This window comes from Scyliorhinus canicula, chromosome 5 (genome assembly GCF_902713615.1).
Source record: "Scyliorhinus canicula chromosome 5, sScyCan1.1, whole genome shotgun sequence".
NCBI classification, from domain to species: Eukaryota; Metazoa; Chordata; class Chondrichthyes; order Carcharhiniformes; family Scyliorhinidae; genus Scyliorhinus; species Scyliorhinus canicula.
In genome coordinates, this window is record NC_052150.1 from 98,531,773 (window position 1) to 98,559,140 (window position 27,368).

The window sequence follows — 27,368 nt, forward strand, 5'->3', positions numbered from 1 at the left end:
TGTGTGCGTGGGTTTCCTCCGGGTGCTCTGGTTTCCTCCCACAGTCCAAAGATGTGCAGCTTACGTGGATTGGCCATGCTAAATTGCCCTCAGTGTTGAGTGGGGTTACTGGGTTATGGGGATAGGGTCGAGGTGTGGGCTTGGGTGGGGTGCTCTTTCCAAGAGCTGGTGCAGACTCGATGGGACGAATGGCCTCCTTCTGCACTGTAAATTCTATTACTATGAATTTAGGGAAGCAGAATGTGGGAACAAGCAGACATATCCTGGGGCTTCATTAGAATGTTTTCTACATTGACTGCAACGTTGCGTAACCTACATTTCCCACCTGGAAAAACCCTGGATATTTGCAGAGAATATTAAAAAGCAGAGGCCTGCTTGGCATTCTGATCCTTTTTTTCTGGCCTTTGTGATCATATATGTGAAACTCTCACAGTAAATTAGAAAAATAATGAGTAGCAAAATAGTTCAAATCAATAGTTACCTTCACATTCACTGATGGAGTCATTCTTCTCCTCAAGGTAGCTTCATTATTTGGATTCAGGAGCTTGCACACTTCTGTCATAGCTGTTCCATTAATCAGTCTCCGCATTACTTCTGCTTAGGCATGACCTACTACAATTGCACTGGGTAACACTTGCTCTCTTAAGCATTATGAGAGCCTTAACTTATGGAAGCTGACTTACACTGTGCTATTTTCAACTTGTACACCTGTACAAAGTGCTTTACAGCCAATGATGTACTTTTGATGTTTAGTAATAGTGTGGGAAATAGAATTCTATTGTGAAACAAATCGTACATTTTCGTTGGCGGACTGAGTTACTATAGGATGAAGGGAATCTTTGGTTTGAATCTAAAGTAATAAACTACTTTATTCCACAGTATGGTGAAATGTATGGAGCATTCAGTTGATCATGGTCACTCAGTTCAAACAGCAAACTTAGCTTCATGTAAGATATAACATCCTTGTTTGGCAGGCCATCTTACTTATCTGAGACAGAGGTCCTCCACATTCTGCTCCACAGTCTTGGGGGCAGAACCTCCTCTCCACAAGCTTCACTATTTAACACCCAATGCCCCAAAAGCCAGACTGCCCTGTTTGGTTTCTGAGTTTAAAAAAAATAATCATTAGTGCAATATCAGAAGTGACTTCAAGAGCAGGGAAAACATACTGAACAGAGCAGAATAACTGAAGCAGAGTTGCATAACCTGGACTTGTATTCCCTTGAGTTTAGAAAATTAAGGGGTGATCAATTTGAGGGGTCTAAGATAATTAAAGGATTTGGCGGAGTAGCGAGAGAGAAAACTGCCCTTGAAAGGGATAAGGATAGAACCTTAAAGTTAGAGCTAAGCTATTGAGAGGTGATGTCAGGAAATGTGCTTTCATGCAAAGTGGGAAACTGGAACTCTTGGGGCGGGATTCTCTGGCCGTGCATGCCCAAGGTCAATGGACCGCGTCCCACCCATGGCAAAATTGCACCGGGCAGCAGAAGAATCCAGCTCTTGGTTGCAAAAGAGCTGTTACATAGAACAGTACAGCACAGAACAGGCCCTTCGGCCCTCAATGTTGTGCCGAGCTATGATCACCCCACTCAACCCACGTATCCACCCCACACCCGTAACCCAACAACCCCCCCTTAACCTTACTTTTATTAGGACACTACGGGCAATTTAGCATGGCCAATCCACCTAACCCGCACATCTTTGGACTGTGGGAGGAAACCGGAGCACCCGGAGGAAACCCACGCACACAGGGGGAGGACGTGCAGACTCCACACAGACAGTGACCCAGCCGGGAATCGAACCTGGGACCCTGGAGCTGTGAAGCTGTTGAGGCAAAGTTAGTTGAAAATTTCACAACTTAAATTTTTACTTGACTAAGGCATAGAGTGACATGAAACCAAAGTATGCAAATAGAGTTAAGATACAGATCAGCTCTGATCAATGAGACAGACTCAAGTAATCGAATGACCTTCTCCTGATCCTATGCGCCAATGTGTTAAATTAATGGGATTGGTACAGCAATGATGGGCGGAGTTTTTTGATTTTCTTCCAAAGTGTCAACTCAGACCAGAGAAGTTTTGTGTAGCTCGCTGGCTGTGCTGTTGGCTTTTCCCGCTGAATTTTTAAACATTCTTGGGCGGGGGGGGGGGGGGAGGGGGCGGGGGGGAGAAAGAAAGCCAGGAGGCGGGTCCCACGACATTATGCTGGCATGGTTTGGGCGGGGCCGGGGGGGGGCGGGACATTCCTATGTGGGGGGGGGGGGGATGTTACAGCGGGAGGCCCGCTAATTAGATTAAAATTATCTTAAAAAGCTCTCATCATTGCATGGTGGGAACCTGGTTCGGTCACCGGCAGGGTGGGTGGGACAAGCAAGCAGGGAAATCCCGTTGGTAGAAGAGCTATTTTGGGACTCCCCTCGATTCTCCGCCATTCCCGCCTGCCGAAAACAGCGGAAAACGCTCCATCCAAATCGACACTATCCTTCTATGACGTGAGATGGAAATTTCATATGCCATGCTTGAAATTTGATATAAACTTTACCTGTAAATGTTAGATCCTTAAAGCCCGTTTCAAGATACTTTGAGACAACTCATTTATTCTAAGTGTGGAAAACTACTTAGAAAATCCTGAAATTGACAACCACAAACTGACATAGCCAAATCTCATTGGGTTTAAATATTTTATTGTTCATTTGTGTTAAAGGAAACCGATGGATATTTGTGCCAAATGCACTGAATGTTTGCTCATAACTTAACTATGATATGATGCCATTACCGCGTACAGCACATAGACCTTACAAAGTTCCACCCTTTTCTTCAAATTATATCTGATTAATTAATAAGTGATTTGACCATTACAGATAACTTACTTTTTATTAAATGCTTCTTGTGGATTTCATGGAAGTATTAGTGAAGAAAAAGATCATTTATTTTCAAAGAATCAAATTGTTTGACTTGAGAAAAGTGGACTATTTGAATTGATTCCAATAATAACAACTAATTGAGATCTAATTTTCCCTCGCATTCTTCCTAATTTCAGGAAAATGGAAGCAAGAAAGTGGCAAGGAAGTGGCACCTCTCTGATCAATGCTAGCAATGGTCACGGCCATTCAGTATGTCTACCCAAATATGCATTCATAAATGAAATGTTCGCTCTGTTAATGCTGAGTGAAGGAACACCAGGATGTTTTTGTCATCTTGAGTTACTGTGGCATGTGAGAAAAGATTGACATTTTGAAAGGTCCCTTTAAGCAATACAAGGATTGATCACATGCTGAGATCTTCCTTGGATATCTGCGGGCAACTGGCTTTGGTCTGCTGCTACACTTGGCTGAGGCCTATAGTGACCATTTTCCAACACTTCTTCCCAAGATGGGCTCCTGAATCCAGCCAAAATTACTCAAAGCAGGCTGACCCCAAAAAACCCATGAGGTAACCCATCTTTGTTGGTTGCAGGATCTTTGCCCTTAATTACATAAAAGTACAGATGGAGCCAAGTGTTTGATTGGATGTATCAGCAGGTACAAACTTTTCGAGAATATGCTGACCGTCAAATGTTTCTTACGTGTGGGATGCAGATGTCATCTTGTTAACTTAGGGACGGGATTCTAACACTCCCTTGCCGGCAGGTTTTAACGCGGCCTTGTTCGGGCATGTAAAAATAGAGGATAGCCTTCCTTCCATCTACCCCGACCTGTCTGAAATTTTACAGAGGGGACTGGAGAGACTTTACATACTCTTGGGCCTATTGAGGGGCTTAAGTGGCCAATTAATTGCCACTTAAGAGTCTCATCCCGTCCCTGCAAGTATCTTAAAAAGTAGATTTATAACTGACTGCAGAACATCCACAGTTACCTGAGCACGTCTAAGATGTGGCACCTGCCATAAATTTAAACAGGCATGACTCCATAGAAGAACTTCATGGAATCCCTACATGCAAAAGGAAGCTAATCGGCCCAGCGAGTCTGCACCGACCCTTCGAAAGAGCACTCTACCTCGGCCCAATTCCCTGCGCTATCCCCATAACCCTGCGCATTGTACATGGCCAATCCACCTAACCTGCATTTCTTTGGACTGTGGGAGGATACCAGACCATCCAGAGGAAACCCACGCAGACACAGGGAGGACATTTATTAACCTGCTTCCTGGCAGTAATTTCACGCCTTCGAACCTTGGTGCACTTGGTAGTCAAATGAAGAGCTCACTCCCAAAATCAACCCCATTTTTTCATCAGTGCACAGTTAATACCATTACTGCACACAAAATAAAGATGCAATTTTATAGAATGACCTGGGCATTTACTAGATTATAGTAAGCCCCATGTTTCGCCAGCAGCTGCTCATGTGTACCCCGCTCTATTACTTTTCCATTGTCAATAACAGCTATCACATCTGCATTCTGCACTGTCGTCAGACGGTGAGCGATTACCACACAGGTCCTTCCTTCCCTTGCTTTGTCAAGAGCCTCCTGGACAATCTGAAAAATTAGGAATTTTATTTAGAAGGAGTTACTGCAACAAGTCAAATTTTCAATTTTAATGATTTTTGGCCGTCAATGATAAAAATACATTGATAAAGATCTCTCATTTAAGTAAAAAGAACATAAGAAATAGAAAGAAGAGTAGAGCAGATGGCCCATCAAACCTAATCCTGATCTGATCTCGTCCTCAACGCCACCTACCTGTATATCCCTCATAAACCCCTCAGAGTTATGAACCTGTCTATCTCAGTCTTGAATACATCCAATGATTCAGCCTCCACACTACTCTGGGTAGAGTGTACCAAACTTTGATGATCATAAGGTGGAATTTTACAGCCCCTCACACTGCCAGGATCATCCGGTGAAGGGAAACGGAATTTTCCCATAATTTTTCAGACTCTGACTGAAAGCCGGCTTGTCTCCCTCCAGATGCACTGTCTCGTTTTCAGACCAGATCTTGAGCCACTGAAAAACATCAGTGGGCAGGGTTAATGTCATCAGTCTGGCTGGATGGGGCGTGCTACAGCCTGCAACGCTGGCTCGACACAGGTCAGGATGCCATCTTTAAAGTCAATGGCACAATCATTGGTGGCTCCCCCCCGTCTACACCTCACGGGCAACAATCACCATGGCAGTATCGCCAGCACTCCCTCCCATCACTGCCGCTTCCCCCCTGTGCAACCTCCCCTCCATCTCCCCATGGCTCCTTTCTGTTTCAAAGGTGTCAGTGCCCCCCTCGACCACCACACATAACAGGAAACCCCCATCAATTGGGACCCCCAGCGGGACCGCCACTGCACAGCCCCCAGCATCGGATCGCACTGCCCCTGGCATAGGTTGAGACTGTCAAGGTTCAACTTGCAGTGCCAATCTGTGCCAGGGTGCAGTGGCAGGGATTTATCTCTCCCCCGGGGGCTATACTTAGCTTGCCTTGACCGATTCTCATTTTTATGAACCTGTTGTAAACCTCGCCCACGTGATGTCACATTAGCGGGATATGAATATTCAGTGAGAAGGGATCTTGTGGCAAGGGTGGAGCTTGGTAAGTAAACAAAATGTATTTAAATGGGGTTCCCACCATTTCTGGTGATGAACCTCATTACATCACCGGCGAAGTGCGTGGAAAATTTATCCAGGTGTATCCCATGAGAATCCGCATTCTCGATTTTTATGGGATTTTCCGTCATTGTTCTCACTGACAGCTAACACGGGCCGAAAATCACCGCCAAGGTGCCAAACTTTCAGATTGATGAACTTTCATCTGCACTGCCAACAAACATGAAAAGGAAAATAGAAAACGATGAAGACAAACAGAACTCCTGTTGGAAAGAGGAGTAGGACACCTTCAAAGTGAACACTCCTGGAAGAGAAGTGGTAGTCAGTTAAACACTAATAATAAAGGAAAATTCTGCAGATACTGGGAATCTGAAATAAACTGAAAATACCCAGAGGCCAGGCAGCAATTGTGGAGAGAAAAAGGAAGTGAACATTTCAAGCTGATTACTTTCATCAGAAGTGAAAAGTATGCTGTATGCTGCGGTGCATATATGGATATTATCTGGTCACCAGCACTCAGGCTTATTGTGAGTTTTTACTGTGTGAAAATCTGCTGCTTCATTTTCCCATAACAGTGACTATATGACAAAAACATTTAATCGACTGTAAACACGTGAATTAACAAACTTACGATTTAGGAGCAACGATAAATTCCCCGCACCTTTAGGGGCTAGGCTCGCGCCGGGGTGGATCCCGCTCTGCCGACTGGCGCCAACGGCCTTTGGCGCCACGCCGCCCAGCGTCAGGGCTGGCCGAAAGGCCTTCGCCGGTCGGTGTGAGTCCGCGCATGAGCCGGAGCGTCAGCGGCTGCTGATGTCACCACCGGTGCATGCGCGGTGGAGGGAGTCTCTTCCGTGGGGGTCTGTGGCGGAAGAAAAAGAGTGCCCCCACGGCACAGGCCCGCCCGCCGATCGGTGGGCCCCACCGCGGGCCAGACCACCGTGGGGGCACCCCCCTGGGGTCCGATCGCCCGTGCCCCCCCCCAGGACCCCGGGGCTCGCTCGCGCCGCCTGCTCCCGCCGGCACAGAGGTGGTTTAAACCACGTCGGCGGGAGAGACCTGACAGCGGCGGGACTTCGGCCCAGCGTGGGCCGGAGAATCGCCGTGGGGGGCCCGCCGATCGGCGCAGGAGGCTCGCCGACTGGCGGGGCGCGATTCCCGCCCCCGCCGATTCCTGGGTGGCGGAGAATTCCGGCCACGGCAGGGGCGGGATTTACGCCGGCCCCGGGCGATTCCCCGACCTTGCGGGGGGGGGTCGGAGAATTCCGCCCATGACTGTTCAGATTGTGTCCTCAATGCCACATTCATACCTACCCTCCAACACCACATTATTCCCTTGCTAGTCAAGAATCTATCTGCTTTTGCCTTGAAAATATTTAATGATCCTGACTCTACTGCTCTCTGGGGAAGCGTTCCACACTCACAAACCCTCTGAGAGAAAAACGTTCTCCTCGTCGCTATCTTAAATGAGAGACCCCCTATTTTTAAACTGTGTGCCATAGTTCTTGGCTGGGATTCTCCGACCCCCCACCGGGTCAGAGAATCGCCGGGGGGGGGCACAAATCCTGCCCCCGCCGGCTGCCGAATTCTCCGGCACCGGAGATTTGGCGGCGGTGGGAATTGCGCCGTGCCGGTCAGCGGCCTCCCGCCGGCGCTTCTCTGGCCCGTGATGGGCCAAGTTCCCGCCTGTTTTTGCCGGATTCCGCCGGCGTAAATCAAGGTAGGTCCCTACTGGTGGGACCCAGCTCCGTGGTCAGCCTCCGGCGTCCATGGGGGGTGCGGGGCGTTCTGGACCCGGGGGGTGCTCCCACGGTGGCCAGGCCCACGGTTGGGGCCCCATCGATCCGCGGGCGGGCCTGTGCCGTGGGGAAACTCCATTCCTAGGCGCCGGCCATGTAAGCCTCCGCAATGGCTGGCGCGAAGGTGAACCCCCCTGCACATGCGGGGGATGACGTCAGCAGACGTTGACGCTCCTGCACATGCGCGGACCTGCGCTGGCCGGCGGAGTCTCTTTGGCCCAGCTGGCGCGACGCCAAAGGCCTTCCACGCCAGTCGGCGGGGCGCAAACCACTCTGGCGCCGTCCTAGCCCCTGAATGTGCGGAGGCTTCCGCACCTCTGGTGCGGCCCGACGCCAGAGTGGTTCCTGCCAATTCCCGGAGAGCCCCACCCCTTGTCTCTCCCACTAGAGAAACATCCTCTCAGTAAAGCACTCTATCAAGTCCCCTCAGGGTCTTATGTTTTCCAAGAAGATCACTCCTCATTCTTCTAAACTCCAATGGAGGCCAAACTTTCCTCATAAGGTAAACCCCTCATCCCAGGAATATGCCCAGCTCACGTTCTCTGAACTGCTTCCAATGCAAGAGGCCAACACTGCTTGGATGGTGACAGCAGTGGAGAGCCTGGTGCACAACGTCAGCAGCATGAGTGGAGATGTCCAAGGCATGGCTCAGTCAGTGATGGCCATGGCCGAGCGCCTCAACAGCATGTCCGAGTCGCTGCGGAGCATGTCCCAGTCGCAGGAGGGCATTGCTGAGGCACACCAGTGCATGTCCCACTCACTGAGGAGCATCACCAAGGGCTGCAGACATTGGGGAGCCTGCAGGGCTTGGACAGCCAGATGACACTGGGGCAGCTGGGGCTCATCCTGCTGTCCCTCCGTCCTGAAGTGACCTTCAGGGCCCTACGGACACCGACAGGGAGAAGCGGGCGGAACCCGGAACTATCAGCACGGTAGCATAGTGGTTAGCATAGTTGCTTCACAGCTCCAGGGTCCCAGGTTCGATTCCTGGCTGGGTCACTGACTGCGGAGTCTGCACGTTCTCCCTGTATCTGCGTGGGTTTCCTCCGGGTGCTCCGGTTTCCTCCCACAGTCTAAAGATGTGCGGGTTAGGTGGATTGGCCATGATAAATTGCCTTAGTGTCCAAAAAATATTAAGTGGGGTTACTGGGTTACGGGGATAAGGTAGATGAGCTTCATGTTGGGTGCTCTTTGTAAGGGCTCGATGGGCCGAATGGCCTCCTTCTGCACTGTAAATTCTATGATACTATGATATATCTTACGGACTACCAATAGTGGTCACCAGCTCCCCAAGTTCCTCCCCCTTGACAACGCCGCAAACAGGGTGGCACGGTGGAGCATGTGCCACCAGCATGTGGGCCGGGGCCCCCCAGCCCCAAGGCCCCAGAGGTCGCCCACCAGGGGCATCAAAGGGCACAGGACGCGGTAGGCAACACATTACCTCCACTTTTGATGTGCATCCTGGGGATACACCTAAATGCAGCAGTGGAGCACAGAAGGCTAAGCAGCTTGAGGATCACTGAGAGGGCACTAGGGATGGGAGGGGGTGGGGAGAGGGGTTAGGAGGGGTGTGGAAGGTGGGGCAGCACCATCTCCCCCTCTCCACCCTTCTCCCACTAGGGATAGTTGGGGACACATATATATAGCATTAAAAGATTTTGCACCCGAGAAATATGATGCCTATGGCACGTTTTTCTGCAAGGTGGGCTAACCACCAACCCCCTGCACAGGCATCACGCCTTGCCTTCGACAGTGACCCACTGACAGCTCCAACACACAGTCCCATCACCCTAGAGTGATGTTACACAGACCCTGGGAAGGTAAAACAGGGTGCTTGGTGGGGCTGGGGGGGAGGATTTTTTTTTCTTCATTTGTTTATAGGATGAGGGCTTTGCTGGCTGGGCCAGCATTTATTGCCCCACCCTGAGGGCGTTTAAGAGTCAACCACATTGCTGTGGATCTGGAGACATATGTAAGCCAGACTGGGTAAGACTGGCAGATTTCCTCCCTAAAGACATTAGTGAACAAGATGGGTTTTTCTTTTATGACAATTGACATTGGTTTCATGGTCAACGTTAGACTTTTAATGTCAGATTTGTTTTTATTGAATTTGAATTCCACTATCTGCTATGGTGGGATTCCAACCCAGGTCTCCAGAGCATTACCCTGGATACTAGTCCAGCAAAAATACCACTACGTCACTGCCTCCCTGAGGGAGGGTGGGAGGGAAGGGAATAGGGGGGGGGGGGAAGGGGAGGGGAAAGGAGGAGAGGGAGTGGGAGAAGGGTGGGGGAGGGTGATGAGATAACGGACAAAGCTACGTCCTATGTGAAGCACAGTAACAAGTCTTGCAACACCAGGTTAAAGTCCAACAGGTTTGTTTCAAATCACTAGCTTTCAGAGCACTGCTCCTTCCTCGAGTAAAGGAGCAACAATGTCTTTCTCCAATTATACAGGGCTGGTGAGGCCACACCTGGAATATTGTGTGCAGTCTTTGTCTCCTTATCTGAGGAAGGATGTTCTTGCTCTAGAGAGAGCGCAGCGAAGGTTTACCAGGCTGATTCCTAGGAGGCGGGACTGATGTATGACGAGAGATTTAATTGGTTAGGATTGTATTCGCTGGAGTTTAGAAGATCTCATAGAAACCTATCAAATTCTAACAGGACGGGACAGGGTAGATGCAGGAAGGATGTTCCCGACCGTGGGTGTGTCCAGAACCAGGAGTCACAGTCTGAGGATATGGGGTAAAACATTTAATTCAGAGATGAGGGGAAATTTCTTCACCCAGAGAGTGATTGGACTGTGGAATTCTTTACCACAAGAAGCAGTTGAGGCTAAAACAATGCATTTTTTCAAGAAGCAGTTAGATATAGCACTAAGTGCAAAGGGGGTCAAAGGATGTGGGAGGAAAGCGGTATTAGGCTATTGAGTTGGATGATCAGCCATGATCATAATGATTGGTGGTGCAAGCTCGAAGGGCTAAACATTCTCCGTCTGCTCCTATTTTCTATGTTTCTATGTTTATTGTGTAGACAAAATAGCAGTCAATTCGAACACAAATTGAACAAAATCTAATTTTTAAAAATATAAATTGAGAGTACCCAATTATCTTTTTCCAATTAAGGGGCAATTTAGTGTGGCTAATCCACCTACCCTGCACATTTTTGGGTTGTGGGGGGTGAGACCCACACAGACATGGGGAGAATGTGCAAACTGCACACGGTCATTGACCCAGGGCCAGGATCGAACCCGGGACTGGAATCGAACCCGGGTCCTCAGCGCCGTTGGCAGCAATGCTGACCACTGCACCACCGTGCTGCTCTCAAATTGAGAGAAATCTCATAAATAGCAAATCAAACCAACAAATAGTTGTGGTGGTGTGGGAAGTGAGAGAACTGCTCACCAGGACATCCAAAAAAACCTGCTTTTTTGACTAGTGTTCTTGGATTGTTCACCTGAGAAAGATGATTGAGCACCCCCTCAGTACTGCACCATGCTATCAGTCTGAAGTATCCAAACCCACGACAGTGTGACTGAACCAATACATTTTTTACTCAAAGGTGAGAGCGCTAATTAGTAGTTACTCAAATGCAAATAGTGTGCGGGCTGCTAGTTCTGTTTTGGACAAATTCCTGGAGGTTTCATCACCTCATACAACGACCACACTCAGCCAAATAGACTTTTCCCCACCCCCAATAATTGTTATGACGAATAAACAAAAGGTTAAAAAAACTGAAAAAACCCCAATTTATTTCAACAGCTCTGTGATTTATTTTTCCCTGCGTTGTTTGCAGTCGTGACTAGAAGACAAATTTGCAATTCTTGAACACTTCAGGACCAGGTAAGAGTGACAACCCTAACTGGTGTACAAAATGTATTTTACTATCTACCGCTCTCTTCATGATTTGCTATGATTTGGAGATGCCGGCATTGGACTGGGGTGAGCACAGTAAGAAGCTTTACAACACCAGGTTAAAGTCCAACATGTTTGTTTCAAACACGAGCTTTCGGAGCACTGCTCCTTCCTCATTCACCTGAGGAAGGAGCAATGCTCCGAAAGCCAGTGTTTGAAACAAACGTGTTGGACTTTAACCTGGTGTTGTCAGGCTTCTTACTGTGTTCATGATTTGCTTCAATCTTCTGTGTGCTGTTGTGAAGTCTGTAGGAATGCTACAAACAACTGCCCGAGTTTCTCCGGCAACTGAGCGCATTCCAATAAAACAAGCCGATCAGGTTTCAATCACTGCTCCCAGCCAACATTAACATTCCTGAATGTGGTGTTTTTTCCCTTAATATGCAAATCTGGTGTCACTGTACAAAGCCACTTTGGATGATTCTCAAGGCTTTCTTGAGATGAAGTATTTATTTTGCTGTTTCTAAATGGCTGCCTAAATATGGATTGTTCTTTGCAAAGGACCTCTTCAGCCAGATGTTTTTTGAGCCTCGACCACAGCAGTGCCTTATCCTCAAATTCTGGGTCTCATGCCAGCTGCAAGCCAAACTGTCGGGCATGCTAAAACCAGCTGCTGAGTCAGGCCATCCTTTAAGCTATATTTCCTGTGTTGCTGGTTTTAGCAAGTCCCAGCAGATTAACATTTGGTGTGCAGCTGGCTACACAAGACTCGTGCTTCAGAATCCCGCGGCATTCGTGAAGGCCTGACGCAATCCAGATGGAGCTTCGGAGATTCATTTGGATGCTCGAAGACTGGCATCGCAAACATCCTGCCGGGATGTTAGAATTAAGCTGATCAAGCAGGCTAATTGAAATTACCACACACCTCCAGCAACAACTTATACTTATATAGTGTTTAAATATTTTTAAAAATCACAAAATGCTTCACAAATGAGCAAGCTGACCAAATTTGGCAATGAGCCAAACAAGGAAACAACGGTGACCAAAAGCTTCTTTTTAACTCCTGGAATATGGGCATCACTACCAAGGCCAGCATTTACTGTGCATCACTGCCATGGTTAACATTTACTGTCCATCACTGCCAAGGTTAACATTTACTGTCCATCGTTGCCACGGTCAGCATTTACTGTCCATCATTGTCACGGTCAGCATTTACTGTTGTAGCCATCTCGGTTGGCCACCTGCATATGGGAATTATGGCCAACCCAGGGCTCAGACAGACTCAGAGCTTGTGTGTGTATTTGCAACCCAGATAGCTGGACACAATCAAAACCCCCGCTTGTTTGCATTCTAATGGCCCATTTCCCCAGAACAAAAGAACTGTACTCTTATTTCTCTTATCTAGCTTCCCCCTAAATGCAGCTACTCCGTGTCGAACTAACCATCTTTTATTGAATTTTTTAGCTGCCATCTTTAATATATGTTATACAAAATTTTACAGACTAATCAGCACCACTCCTTTTACTCAGGGAGCCCAAACAGCCAAGGTCAATGACCGCTAAGGACATGCCCACCCATCAAGGCACCCGCCCCTTTATTGGCCAAAATCGAAGGCAGTGATCGAAGCCTGTCGAATTATTGGGTCTAAGTTAAGGACTGCCCCAAAGAGTGCGAAATCCCAGAGGGATAAGAAGAGACGCAGCCATGTGCTCGGTCTCTCTTGGATCCGGCTTATGCCAACCCAAGTGCAGCATAATGACCAGGCAGACAGGTTCAAGACCAACGATCGCTGCCAGACGGATGGGCCCAGCAGAAACAGAGCCACTTCTTCCACCCAGCCACGCAAGATCCGGACAAAGGCTTTGTCCATCTGCATAGAGCCGATTGCCCTGAAGTTAAGTATAGGTTATTGTAGTTGTTTGGTGCAGTTTAACTTGTCGTGTTTTGTGTTGCATGTCAAAGTAATCCTTGTGTGTAAATAAACCACCTTTGAACTTTAATTGACTAACTGGTTGTGTGGTCCTTTGACCGATATTCGGTAAAGCCTTGTGGTGGTATCATTTGATACTTGGCGACTCTAAAGTGCATCATTATTAATTGGCAACATTATTGCCGACACCGGTGCCAATTAGCAATACTGTCCATCACTGCCAAGGCAAGCATTTACTGTCCATCACTGCCAATGCCAGCATTTACTATCCATCACTGCCAATGCCAGCATTTACTATCCATCAGTGCCAACGCCAGCATTTACTGTCCATCAGTGCCAACGCCAGCATTTACTGTCCATCAGTGCCAACGCCAGCATTTACTGTCCATCAGTGCCAACGCCAGCATTTGCTGTCCATCAGTGCCAACGCCAGCATTTACTGTCCATCACTGCCAACACCAGCATTTACTGTCCATCAGTGGCAACGCCAGTATTAACTGTCCATCAGTGCCAACGCCAGCATTTACTGTCCATCACTGCCAACACCAGCATTTACTGTCCATCAGTGCCAAAGCCAGCATTTACTGTCCATCACTGCCAACGCCAGCATTTACTGTCCATCAGTGCCAACGCCAGCATTTACTGTCCATCACTGCCAACGCCAGCATTTACTGTCCATCACTGCCAACGCCAGCATTTACTGTCCATCAGTGCCAACGCCAGCATTTACTGTCCATCACTGCCAACGCCAGCATTTACTGTCCATCACTGCCAACGCCAGCATTTACTGTCCATCAGTGCCAACGCCAGCATTTACTGTCCATCACTGCCAACACCAGCATTTATTGTCCATCACTGCCAACACCAGCATTTATTGTCCATCACTGCCAAGTCCAGCATTTTCTGTCCATTACTGCCAAGGTTAGCATTTACAGAACAAAGAACAAAGAAAAGTACAGCACAGGAACAGGCCCTTCGGCCCTCCAAGCCCGTGCCGACCATGCTGCCCGTCACTAAAATCTTTTACACTTCCTAGGTCCGTATCCCTCTATTCCCATCCTATTCATGGATTTGTCAAGATGCCCCTTAAATGTCACTATCGTCCCTGCTTCCACCACCTCCTCCGGCAGCGCGTTCCAGGCACCCACTACCCTCTGTGTAAAAAAACTTGCCTCGTACATCTCCTCTAAACCTTGCCGCTCGTACCTTAAACCTATGCCCCCTAGTAATTAACCCCTCACTGACGTTGGCAGTGATAGGGAAAAGCCTCTGTCTATCCACTCACTCTATGCCACTCATAATTTTGTAGACCTCTATCAGGTCGCCCCTCAACCTCCATCATTCCAGTGAGAACAAACCGAGTTTATTAAACCGCTCCTCATAGCTAATGCCCTCCATATCAGGCAACATCCTGGTAAATCTCTTCTGCACCCTCGCTAAAGCCTCCACATACTTCTGGTAGTGTGGCAACCAGAATTGAACACTATACTCCAAGTGTGGCGTAACTAAGGTTCTATACAGCTGCAACATGACTTGCCAATTCTTATACACAATGCCCTGGCCAATGAAGGCAAGCATGCATATGCCTTCTTGACTACCTTCTCCACCTGTGTTGCCCCTTTCAAAGACCTGTGGACCTGTACACCTAGATCTCTCTGACTTTCAATACTCTTGAGGGTTCTACCATTCACTGTATATTCCCTACCTGCATTAGACCTTCCAAAGTGCATTATCTCACATTTGTCCGGATTAAACTCCATCTGCCATCTCTCCGCCCAAGTCTCCAAACAATCTAAATCCTGCTGTATCCTCTGACAGTCCTCATCACTATCTGCAATTCCACCTACCTTTGTGTTGTCTGCAAACTTACTAATCAGATCAGTTACATTTTCCTCCAAATCATTTATATATACTGCAACCAGCAAAAGTCCCAGCACTGATCCCTGCACTGATCCCTGCGGAACACCACTAGTCACAGCCCTCCAATTAGATAAGCACCCTTCCATTGCTACTCTCTGCCTTCTATGACCTAGCCAGTTCTGTATCCACATTGCCAGCTCACCCCTGATCCCGTGTCACTTCACCTTTTGTACCAGTCTACCACGAGGGACCTTGTCAAAGGCCTTACTGAAGTCCGTATAGACAGAATCCACTGCCCTACCTGCATCAATCACCTTTGTGACCTCTTCGAAAAACTCTATCATGTTAGTGAGACATCACCTCCCTTTCACAAAACCATTTACTGTCCATCACTGTCAAGGCCAGCATTTACTGTCCATCACTGCCAAGGCCAGCATTCACAGACCATCCCTAATTGTCTGCAAGAAAGTAGTGATGATGAGCTGCCTTCTTAAAACACAGCAGTTCATTGTGGTGAATATTTGGTAGCAGATGATACACTTGAGTGGTTCACTGATGTCATTTTCAAGGGAAATTAAGAGTGATCCACATTGGTGCAAACTGGAGTCAGATACAGGCATGGTGCACATGCAGCCTGCGGGGTATTAATTGAACCAGTTGAGTTTTTGCAGCATTACTTATGTTGGCTTTTTATTCAAGATTTTTTTTCACTTAGTATACTGAATTAAATTTACAAACTGCTATGATGGGATTTAATCATACAACACTTGATTAGGAGTCCCGGTCGGTTGATTGTTTGCCTAGTAACATAACCATGATACTGCCACTTATGGAGGAGAAACAGGTGATGAGGTTCTGGGAGGAAATTCTAGTACTTAGGGTCAAAGCACTGATAGCACGACTCCCCACGGTGGAGGATTGGAAATTGGAGATGTGTAAGAGGACAAAATTAGACAAACGCAGAAGGTTGTAGTGTCAGGGGAGGTTACAGAGACGGGGGTCACAAGGCCAAAGGATTTGAAATAATGATGAGAATTTCTACTGGACCTGCAGCCATCTACAACTGAAAATTAGCACATCTGGTCTCTCCACAGTTGCTGACTGATCTGCTGAGCATTTCCACGGTTTTTAATTTCAGATTTCCAGCATTTGTTTGAAACTTTTTTGTTTAAAGGGGGCTTACCTTTTCACTTTCTGTATCAAGTGCAGATGTTGCCTCATCTAACAGCAGAATCTTTGGCTCCCGTATGAGGGCCCGTGCAATAGCCACTCGTTGCTTCTGTCCACCAGAAAGCTGAGCCCCTTTTTCCCCAACTCGAGTGTTGTATTTCTAATTATGAAAAGGATCACAATTTAAAATGTTCACAGAATTCACAGTACTTGACTGGATATGCACAATTACTATTAAGTTTAAAATGAGTTTGATAGCACTTTCTTTTCGCCTAAGCTATTATCACAAGATAAAGGGTTATTTCCTTTACCAAAAATAGAAAATACCCTTCCTGGTTTTATTTTAGATCCCCAGCAGATTTTAACCTCTGTGGCTTTAAATAAAAGCCTCCATCTTAAAATTTTGATTGATGTTTAATAGCACAAGTACCTGTGGTGGCACAAATACATTTAAGGGCTGTAATTTAGTTGCGCTAGCATTTTGAGAAAATTCTGATTGTCATGGTAAAAATGCCACAAGTATTTGAATTAATCATAGCAAACTATAAAACATCAGTGGGAGGACTGGTTCTATCATCTGTTTTTCAACACCTTATTTAAACTGCACAATTGCAATTCTTTTGCCCAGCAGTGAGTTCTGCTCACGTATGTTCACATGCCTCATATTTAGAACGCAGTCGGGGCTTCCAAACAGTTATTAAACTAGACTTGAAATTTCATTCGAGTTATACTGTACAACAGATCTCGACTCTGATGTTATACTGTTATTTTTCTGTGGCATCATAAATCCAACTTGCCTAGGTTTTGTTAAAATTTTGTTTTTAAAGATGCCACGTAAACTAATGTTGGGATGAGGCAAAAGAACTTAAGAATGCTACTGTAGAACATTTTTCCCAGTGCTAGACAAAAGCATACATTATTTGAAATGATTGATACATCCTGAAAAGCTGTAATAATGATCAGTAAATTAAGATATGCAAATATGTGATTGCTGATCTGACAGTTATCACATTGCTGATCAAGTCTATGGTAAAAAAAAATGTCTTTAAGGATTTAAATAAAGTAAACGACTCCATGAAACGGCACTATTATCGAGCTGCAGCTGATACCACATCTGGTGCAGTACAGCCTCTCATGGTAGCTAATGTGGTGGTTTTAATGCAAGGATTTTGGCGCAGGCTGCTCCCAGCTGTTCCATGATCTAAGCTTGTTGGAGAACATCCCAAAAGGGAGATAACATTCCTTTAACATTAAAATGACAAAAGAGAATAAAGCAGTGGCACATTGTCATTGTAAAGCGTAGGTGCCATGTTACCACTAATGGGCAATGCTTCATAAAATAAGCAAGAATAAAGTATCAACACTTTTATTTCATATTGTTATTACTCACCATGCTATTCCACGTTAAAACCTTGACAATGACATTTCTGAAGCTTTAATCAAAGTCATTTTACAACCTGAATTGTCTGTCATTTTGTAATGGTGGTATTGAATGCTAATTCGTATCTACATCGGGATGTGGTTACAGAGCACTGAGAGACCCATCATATGAATAAGCAGAATTAACATGGATTTCTCCAAAGGAAATAGGGTATGACAAATCTGCTAGAGTTTTTTAAGGTTGTACCTGGCAGGGCAGATAGGAAGAACCTCAAGGTGTAGGGTAATCGGATTTTCAAAAAACATTCGGAAAGGTTCCACCTTATCAAAGATACACAAAATTACGGCTCATTGAATCAAGGGTAAGATATTAGCATGGATTGAGGATTGATTAATGGCCAGAAGACAGTGGGAATAAATGGGTCATTTTCAGGTTGGCAGACTGTAACTAAAGGAACACCACAAGGATTAGTGCTGGGCCTGGGCTGTTTACCATTTATATCCACAACTTGGATGAGGCGGGAAATGAGTGTATTGCATCCAAGTTTTCTGAAGATACGAAGCTCGATTGGAAAGCAGTGAGGAGGATGTAAAGGGACTGCAATGGTTACGTGAGTGTGCAAGAACTTGGCAGGTGGAATATAATGGGCTGAATATAATGGTCATGGAGCTTGCCACATTTATTAGTTGGGAAGCTGGCAGCAACTTTGCCGGAGTAATTTATGGGAGCTCCGAAAAAAATCAAATACCCATCAGGCAGTCTGCTGCTTGTCTTTGGGGCTCCTGAGACTTTGAAGAATCTATTTCCCAGAGCTGCCAGCTACTCAGGTGTCCAGAAACTCTTTAGTTCCAAAAGCTACTCGGAGAAGTGGCGACTGCAGCAGGATCTGGACCAGGAACATTGCAAAAGGAACAGTGGAGAGGTAAGAGAGGTGGGCTCGCTGGGCCAGACAGACAGGTTCCGGTGGAGGGAGCTCATTGAGGAGAGCAGATATATTATAGGTTGGTGCCCCTTGTGACTGGCATGGTCCCTCTGTGGGCGCAGGCAACCCAATCCTGAGCCTACCCACCTGCCTGCCTGCCGCCCACATAGACACACAACACATTGTCAGATGATTTATGTGCCTCAACTGGCCCAGGCACAGGAATGCCAAATTCCAGACTCCTCCAGATAGGAAGGCGACAGGCTTTCAAGCATGCGCCTTCCCACCCCTCCGCCTCCCAGCAAACTCCTTCATAGGGCTGAGATGAAGAGAAATTCATTCACTCAAAAGTTTTGGTCCTTCGGAATTCTCTGACCCTGCTGTGGATGCTCAGCAGTTAAGTATATTCAACACAGAGATCAATGGATTTCTGGGTACCAGGATAAATAAAGGAGTTAGGGATTGTATGGACCAGCTATGACTTTATTGAATGGCAGAGTAGCCATGAAGGACTGAACATGCTCTGAATGTTTGTATTCTAACTGCAGGATCAATTTTTATATGTACATATTATTATTAATATTATTGCTGTTTAAAATGGATTAACTTACATCAGGGAGTTGTTCAATAAATGAGTGAGCATTTGCTGCCTTTGCTGCCTTCTCAATGTCCTCCTGTGATACAGTCCTACTGTTGTCACCATAGGCGATATTCTCAGCAATACTACAGTTGAAGAGCACAGGTTCCTGGGATACAATTCCAATTTGAGACCGAAGCCATTGGATGTTAATTTTTTTGACATCAATTCCATCTAGAAGCTACACAATTAAAATAAATGTTAATTGTTTGCAAGCTTATCATGCAAGTGGATTCAAGTATTTGTACAGTTTTTGCACGCGTGAGTAATGTCCTCAATGTTTTGCATTTGTACATGCAGCAGTAAATACATTTCCTGCATCAATCTGCTCAATAAGGTGACATCTAACTTGTGCACTATTTCTATCATATTTGAATAGTTTTAAATGAGACATCACCTTCAGTCTCATTTTGCGTCTCTCTTGATTATTCTGAATTAGATAACTTACTTCTATTCTACCCCTCATAGTGCAACGGTGGAATGTATTTTACCATAAAAAAAATCAAAACTACCTGACTTTCCAAACTTATGCTGGATATGTGATTTTCATTCATTGTCCCTTGCTTTAAACTCATGGGAATATTTTCATTTGAACTTACAAATCAAAAACACAAGATGGCTCTACAGTGCCGACTGTAATGTGAATATTTCAGTCATTCATCTGAAAATTCTCTTTCTCCATTTCAGCACAGGTGTTACCTATAGGTTCTAATCTGGGGGTGAACACCTCCTTTAAAATTGCACAAAGAGGAATTTCAGACAAAGCACAATGAGGAATTTCAGACGAATACTTCTATAATTTCAGGGCAAAAGTGCGATCAATATGAAGCATTGTTTATTTTTCTTTATACCACTAGATGGAGCTGTTGTCTGTCAAAGACTGCAAAATGTTGATTCTGGTTTTGTGACTAGATTCAGAATTGTTGGCAATGTCACTCACCAGCCAATCCCTTATCTAGTGCAGAGGCATGGATCTGAACACATGCGTACATTGCTCTGTGGCTTATGCCCACAGTCCACCCCAAAATGTTTCTGCCTATATTTAGATGGGGGACCGTTTTGCAAGGTCGGTGAGCATGAGAATAATTAAATAATGGAAAAACTGTGAAATGTGAAGTGTACTGATATGATGGGGGATCATATGTGCAAAGAATGGTCGCTACCACTGAGCCAGAGCCCCCAATAAAATGTAATAACCACACTGTTGAGGTGATGTTGAACCTATAGATGGAGAATCGCCTGGCTGGGTATATAAACTTACATGGAACAAAAACGACATTTACCATGGTCTGGGGTCATAGACATAGAACATACAGTGCAGAAGGAAGCCATTCGGCCCATTGAATCTGCACCGACTCACTTCAGCCCTCACTTCCACCCTATCCCCGTATCCCAATTAGCTCTCCTAACCTTTTTGGACACAAGGGCAATTTAGCATGGCCAATCCACCTAACCTGCATGTCTTTGGACTGTGGGAGGAAACCGGAGCACACGGAGGAAACCCATGCAGACACGGGGAGAACGTGCAGACTCCGCACAGTGACCCAGCGGGGAATCTAACCTGGGACCCTGGCGCTGTGAAGCCACAGTGCTGACCACTTTGCTACCGTGCTGTCACACTGACCTAGATTTTCAATCATATCTCAGTCACTTCAGGCATTCAGTAGTAACAATTTTGCATTTGCCTCGTTCATTTAGCTCAATAAAACATCTCTAGGAGCATTGAATTGCAGAAACATAGGCCAACAATTACAGCATGCCAGAAAGTAGGTCAAACGCACAGTCCAAAGGCATGAAAGGATGAACCATGGGGGAACCCAAATCTGGCCTTGGAAACCTTGTGACAGATAATTTTAAAAGATGTTGCAAATTTCAAATGACAAAAGATATGTATGTTAAGTATGTTTTTCATGTGGTGATTGGCGATAGGGATTTCTTTTTAAAGATATGTCTATTCAGTAATATGCAGGTACGGCAAGTGATTAGGAATATAAATAGGATGTTGTTGTTTATTACAAAGGGAATGGAATCTAAAAGTGAGGATGTTCCGCGATAGTTTTGCAGGGCGTCGGTGAGATCACGGGCTGGGGTTCCCCAGCCCTGTTTCTCAGCGACATTTCTTTCATTGGTGGCGGGACTCTATCTTCCCGTCGTTTGTCAATGGGATTTCCCATTGTAGCCACAGGGGTGCACGGGGAATTCTGGCCCACATCTGGAGCCCTGTGTACAGTTTTGGTCTCCTTATTTACAAAAGGACATAAATGCATTTGAAGCATTTCAGAGAAGGTTCACTCGATTTATACTTGGATGGGGATTATTTTACAAGGAAAATTTGACAAGCTGGACCTGTATCCTTTGGAGATCTTATTAAAACATGTAGGCCGGGATTCTCCAAGCCCGCCCTGGGTCAGAGAAACGCCAGTGTGGGGCGCAAATCCCACCTTGCCGCTCCGCCGTCGATTCTCTGATGACCGGAGAATCAAAGGCAATCGTGCCAGCGTGGTCGCCGTTGAAAGCTCCCCCCACCCCCACCACCCCCACCACCACGGCAATTCTCCACGCTTGACGGGCCGAGTGCCCACCGAGTCCCACCAACGTGTTTATGTATGGTCCTACCTGGCGGAACTCAGCGTTTTGGCTGCGGGGGTCGTCCTGGTGGGAGCGCGGGGGAAGCCGACTCCGGGGGGAGCCTCCACGGTGGCCAGGCTCGCGATTGGGAGCAACCGATCGGTGGGCGGGCTCGTACCGGGAAGGGCCTATGTTCCTCCGTGCGGGCCCCTGTAGGGCTCCACCATGTTGCCCACGGGCTGGTGCGAATACGCCCACAGCACGCATACGCGGACCCGCGCCAGCTTTCGGCGCCGGAGCAACGGACAGCAATCCGGCACCGTTCTAGCTCCCTACGAAGGGGTGAATGCATGGGCCTGGAGGCCCGTTGACGCGTCACCCGCGCCAGTTTTGACACCGGCGTCAACACTTGGCTGGGATTTCGGAGAATTCTGGACACTAAGGGCGCTTTAGCATGGCTAATCCACCTAACCCGCATATCTTTGGACTGTGGGAGGAAACCGGAGCACCCGGAGGAAACCCACGCAGACACGGGGAGGACGTGCAGACTCCGCACAAACAGTGACCCAGCCGGGAATCGAACGTGGGACCCTGGAGCTGTGAAGCAATTGTGCTACCCACTGTGCTACCGTGCTGCCCTTTACTAAATACCTCATTCTATTTTTGTGTTCAAATACACAAGAATGGATTTCTTCAGGCATCCCTTTTATTTAAAACAAGTCTTACCACTTCTCCTTTCAGTGGATCATAGAATCTTTCTATGAGCTGCACAGAGGTGCTTTTACCACATCCGCTGCTGCCAACCAGTGCTAAAGTCTGAGCTTTTCCAACCTTGATTGATAGTTTCTCGAGCACTGTTATATCTGGACGACTCTGATATCTGAAGTGAACGTTGGAGAACTTTAAGTTACCATTAAATTCCTCCTGTGATAAAACAAATGGAATGGCAAGATGAGTTCAGCAGTGAAGTTGCCTGCTGCAATGATTACTTCCGTGTTATGGGTTTAAATAATGTAAGTACACATACACATCAAGATGCTTGCTGATTCTTCAGGAACATGCTCAGGTTACTGACCCACCATTCTTTACTGGAACATCAACTCAAATGTTTAATTAAAATGCATACTCATAACAGGCAGGATTATTGAAATTCAAAATTTCAATAATTTAGAAATATTGGAAAATTAGAAATATTGGAAAAAATCACTTAAAATATCATCAAGGTTCCTGAGACAGCACCTTCCAAACCCATGACCACTACCATCTAGAAGGTCAAGGGCAGTAAATACAGGGCAATATCACTACCTGGAGGTTCCCCTCCAAGTCACTCATCAGCCTGGCTTGGAAATATATTGCTGTTTCTTCATCATTGCTGGGTCAAAATCCTGGAACTCCTTTTTCAAAGGACACCCCAATCTCAAAGTAAAGGCCTCCACCCATCGCCGGCTTGGGGCTTCAATGGCTGTGCACCGCACCGCACCCCTCCGCCAAACATAATGGGAATTCCCCCACTAATGGGGTTCCCCAGCGGTCCAGCCCGGCACTGTCCTGGCCCGCCCATGGCCGTGCAAACCTGGCAGTGCCAAGGTGCCAGGACACTGCCCAGCCACATCCCATGCCACCCAAGGGCCGTACTCACCAATGAGCCCCCAGCATGATCATCACAACGAAAGCAATAGTGATTCCCATTGGCATTACGTCACGCCGGTGATGGGGCAAACATCTGACAACCTCAGAAGCCAAGGCGTTCTGCTTTTTAAGAATATTAAAATGCATTTAAATTCATGGTAATCAGGTTCACGTCCCTTCTGGGTGTGAACCTGATTAGGTCGACGGTGGAAGTTGGGGAAGATCTCATACTGAGATCTCATCACTGTAAATCCCGTTATGGCCCCCTCGTGAGAGTTAGCAACCATAACGGGCCCAAAGAATCGTGGCACGTGGCTGCCGTCACAAAGATAAAATGACCGGACATGAATGTGACTCCATGCAGGGATTCCTAAATGCCCAGCCACTGGACCCCATGGATAAAAGATCTGGGGCGGGATTCTCCGTCCCACTGCATCTGTTTTCTCGCGCGGTGCTCTCCCGTCAGCAGCGGGACCCTCTTTCCCGCCAGCTGGCCAATGGGGTTTTCCATTGTGGGCCCCTGGATTTCCATGGAATTCGATGGAAAACACATCCATTTTACCCGTGAAACCAAATGAAAATGAAATCTGATCGCGTAAGCATCAGTTGAACCCTCCGAGATATGGAGTTTGAAATTGAAAATCGGCACCAGTGTCTTATATAATCACATAACAACAGAACAAAGAGTATGGATCATTCCAGAAAGATAAACACCGAACAGCAATCAACCAAAATGGCAGCGATGAGATATATATATATATACATAGAAATACACAAAAAAGAATAAAATTGTTTGCAAACATTAAGCATTGATATTATCAAAATTTTAGCTTGATTCTTAGATCTTAAAGTTTATTTATTTTTAGTTTAATCCTTGTATTTCAAATACTCACCAGTGTCAGCCCATCAGTTCTGTAGCTGTCTATCATTGGCACACGCTCGAAGAGAGCAAACAGGTTCATAGCAGCAACTTTGGCCTTGGCATAATCAGGAGCAAAAGAACTGCTTTGTCCAATTGCCACAGCACCATACACAATAGCATTAAAAACGCTGTAGAATGAGGAGTCAGAAAATAATATTAACCTGTGTATTGTACAAATTACCATTATATTAAATTATTCAATCAGATAAGGTTGGCAGATAGACGAATATTTATTTTGTTTAACAAAAACCTTTAGAACTGTCATCTGGCCCACTACTACAGAAACATACTGCTTGAATAATGTGCCAGTTCCTTCTCCTTCAGGCATCATGGCCCAAGAGGCATTGGTCCATGGTTATGCTTGACCAAGTATTAAAGCCGTTCGCTGTTGTCTTCTGCAGTATGGCTGACCAGTAAACACTCCTGCCGTCTACCACCTGCCCTCAGACAAGCTGATAATCTACCTGTTTGGCTACATTATGAGTGGCCATCGCATCCTGAAATGGGACTTGAACCCAGATCTTCTGACCCAGAGGTAGGACTACTACCACTGCACCACAAGGCCTCCCTCGAGTGCCAGTACAAGTACTGTAATATAAGGGTCAGTATAAAAATGACTCAATATAAAATTAATCCCACCTTGATCGGACTCAGAAATTCCAATACTGACAAATCTGGTTCAAGCTCCAATAATTTAAGAAAATCATATTAGTCCAAATTAACGCGTATCATTTTTCATTCTCTCTCCAGCACATCTCATGTAACTCGCACAGTTGGTCAGAAGCATAAACTATGACCTGGACAAGCATTAATTAATTATTAGAACTCAAAATTAATTATCCTAATAGATTTAAGGTAATATGTTACTTACAGGAAAACACTTTCCACATCCATTGCATTTATTGATATCAGGTATGCACCAAATCGAAAACTAGCTGCATAGCTGAAGTATTGGATAGCCTGGCTCAATGCAAAAGCACCACCATAGACCTGGGATTTCTTTTTAGCATTTCTGCAATACATGGACAATATCATGTTACAATAAATCCAGAACAAAGTTACATGGTGGACATTTAATTCAGATTTTCTAGTCCAGACCAGACCAACAAATTTCCCATGATTGAGGTAGAACTTATGTTAATACTCAGATTTAATTGGATAGGTGGACAAAGGAAAATATTGAAAGTCTATCCACTGGCATAGTGGCCTCACACGCCAGGGACCCGGGTTCAATTCCGGCCTCGACTGACTGTATGGAGTTTGCATTTTCTCCCCGTGTCTGTGTTGAATTCCTCTGGGTTCTCCAGTTTCTTCCACTGTCCAAAGATGTGCAGGTTAGGTGGATTGGCCATGATCAAACGCGGGGTTAAAGGTATAGGATGGGGGAGTACCCAATTATTTTCCTCAATTAGCGGGCAATTTAAGGTGGTCAATCCACCTACCCTGAACATCTTTGGGTTGTGGGGGTGAGACCAACGCAGACACGGGGAGAAGGCGCAAACTCCATACGGACAGTGACCCGGGGCCAGGATCGAACCTGGGTCCTCAGCGCCATGAAGCAGAAGTGCTAACCACTGCACCACCATGCCGCTCCAACTTGATGCCATCTATCACAATTTAACAGGTGAGTGGTCCTTTTAATTAGATTACATTGTGTTCTGAAATCGATTCTCGATGTTGTCTGAACCTAACGTACAAAGGAAGCAAAAGTGCTGAAAAACAAGATTTTGAAGCTGTGTGCCCACGCCCGCGTGGGAACGGTGGCGTTTTATGACAGAAAAATGGCGTAAATCGGCCACCAATCCTCCGTTTGGTTGGGGACTAGCATCAAGGCAGTGTAGAACACCCGGTGCCCCCCCTTTGGCCGGCTCATGCACCCCGGACCACCCTTCCAAAGTGCCCCCTGCCCTTGGCAAAGTCCCCCCCCTGTCTGCGGATCGGCCCTGTGATGATGACGGTGCTGGGCTGAGTCTGCAGTCACTACACCGAGTTCCCGATGGATGAGACCATGAGAGACCCACGCCCCGGGAACTCGGCCAGTCGGGGGCGGAGCATCGGGGGAGGGGGCCTCAGGCAATGTCCTGAGGCCGTCGATACGTCACGTTACGTGGCCACTGTCCGAGTATGCCGCTTTGGAGGGGGCGGAGGATCGCAAAAGTGGCACCACCCCTGATTTGGTCGTAAACTTTGATTCTCCAGCCGATCACCAAACGCGATTACGGCGCCGCCGACTGGAGAATCCCGCACATGATTTTTGACACCTTATTGTTGCTTGTTTTATACTGTTCAGATTTCTTTTCTAAGGGTGTACAATCCAAATTGTACTTGTGCATCAATACTGGCAACAATATGAACTTGCCCGATATTGTGGCATATATTGTAACCACAAAAACAATTGGTGCTCCCAATTTATTTAAGAGCTCAATGAGTACCAAAACAGAAAATATTATGCAATGTTTTATTGTCTCATTAAATGCAGACTTAGGGAGTAGAGTTTCAATCATTTCTGTGATCATAACTTGCTTGGATGGGACTGAAATGCCTTAAGTTAGAGGATTTCAGATACAAACTGTACGCTTTAATGAGCATGGATTCTCACTGAGTCTCTTGCAAATCCACTGTCTTCAATCCCAGAGAATTCAATAAAAATTATGAGTATTTTAAATCAAAGGACAGTTCAGAATTCATTTTCATGGCTGCGCTCGATTTACACACCTATATGGCAGCTCTAGATTTTCATCGTACATTTTTTCAAATGTCGGTTCTATAGTTAGAGAAACAACAGTCCGGATATTTTCCACAGCTTCCGTTGCTATCTTTAAGTAAAAAAAATATATAGATGAGGCATTGTTATGGTGCCAAGTTTTCATTGCAATGCACTGTCATTCGTAACTTCTTACAAAATTGGTCCCTAATCTGCATGTTAATTTGGAGAACCCGTTTGCTCCTTTTTTTGATGATTCCCTTTTTGCTCAGCAACATCTCTGTCCCCTGCACTATTTCTCGATGAGCATCCAATGTAGTAATTTGTATATCTGCTGGTATGTAAAGGGTTAACAACTGTATCATAGTGCCAGACAACCACCAGATTGCAGCACCAGATCCATGTATATAAACTGAACTCCGAGGTTCTTCCTGCCTCTTTGTATCAGGAGTGACTAGA

General features: G+C 46.2%; 1 protein-coding gene across 5 annotated transcripts in view; it reads right to left on the reverse strand.

Annotated features, from left to right (window-relative positions):
• Positions 1 to 2,663: 2,663 nt before the first annotated feature.
• The window catches only part of LOC119966155 (ATP-dependent translocase ABCB1-like), a 166,153-nt gene continuing 141,448 nt past the window's right edge, over positions 2,664 to 27,368 (reverse strand). For all 5 annotated transcript variants that reach the window (XM_038797442.1, XM_038797444.1, XM_038797445.1 and 2 more), the window contains 7 exons: positions 26,921 to 27,021; positions 25,077 to 25,217; positions 24,177 to 24,333; positions 22,381 to 22,578; positions 19,061 to 19,267; positions 16,160 to 16,306; positions 2,664 to 4,475 (listed from right to left, as the gene is read on the reverse strand). In XM_038797442.1, coding sequence (XP_038653370.1) covers positions 4,278 to 4,475; positions 16,160 to 16,306; positions 19,061 to 19,267; positions 22,381 to 22,578; positions 24,177 to 24,333; positions 25,077 to 25,217; positions 26,921 to 27,021 — 1,149 coding nt within the window. In that variant the 3' untranslated portion in view covers positions 2,664 to 4,277. The remainder of the gene's footprint in view (positions 4,476 to 16,159; positions 16,307 to 19,060; positions 19,268 to 22,380; positions 22,579 to 24,176; positions 24,334 to 25,076; positions 25,218 to 26,920; positions 27,022 to 27,368) is intronic.